At 35.8% G+C, this 505-nt stretch overlaps 1 protein-coding gene across 1 annotated transcript in view; it reads left to right on the top strand.

The window, feature by feature from the left end:
• Positions 1-505, top strand: part of LOC119592832 (phospholipase A2 inhibitor-like) — a 13,736-nt gene that overhangs the window by 6,428 nt on the left and 6,803 nt on the right. Inside the window, exon 5 of the mRNA XM_037941736.1 lies at positions 380-494. Coding sequence (XP_037797664.1) covers positions 380-494 — 115 coding nt within the window. The remainder of the gene's footprint in view (positions 1-379; positions 495-505) is intronic.

Below are 505 nucleotides of genomic sequence, written 5' to 3'. Positions count from 1 at the left end.
GGACTTACTACTTCAACTTGGAAAAAAGGCCTTTGGGAAGAATTGCTACCACGATTTCTTATGTTCGAAAAGTGTGTAAAATTATAATAATATTGTCTCCATAGGCCTTGTAATGATCCAAAAATACATTTAGGTTGCCAGAGAAAAAAAAAATTACCAGTTCACCGTATAAAGTCAAGTCATGTTCATGGACGCCATCACCATAAATTGCATTATATCTTCCCAAAGCCCCAACCTTTATGGGGGAAAAATATGTGATATGACAAAAACTATATAAAAAAAAGGAAATGTTAATGTTTATAAAATCACATATCCGCAATTTCCCTCGTTTTTTCCCTGTTAAAAAAAATCCTTTTTTTCTTTTTGTTTTCTCTTTAAGAAAATTGGAGAAGCTGATTCTCTCCTTCAACGCCATCGAGGTTGTCCCGTCAAAGGCCCTGTTCACTCTGCGTAACTCTCTCACGTACTTAGATCTCTCTGCTAATCCAATCAAGGTGAGGAACAC

This window comes from Penaeus monodon, chromosome 31 (assembly GCF_015228065.2).
Source record: "Penaeus monodon isolate SGIC_2016 chromosome 31, NSTDA_Pmon_1, whole genome shotgun sequence".
Classification (NCBI taxonomy): Eukaryota; Metazoa; Arthropoda; class Malacostraca; order Decapoda; family Penaeidae; genus Penaeus; species Penaeus monodon.
The sequence above is the reverse complement of the archived record's forward strand: the minus strand, read 5'-3'. Positions and strand labels throughout refer to the sequence as shown.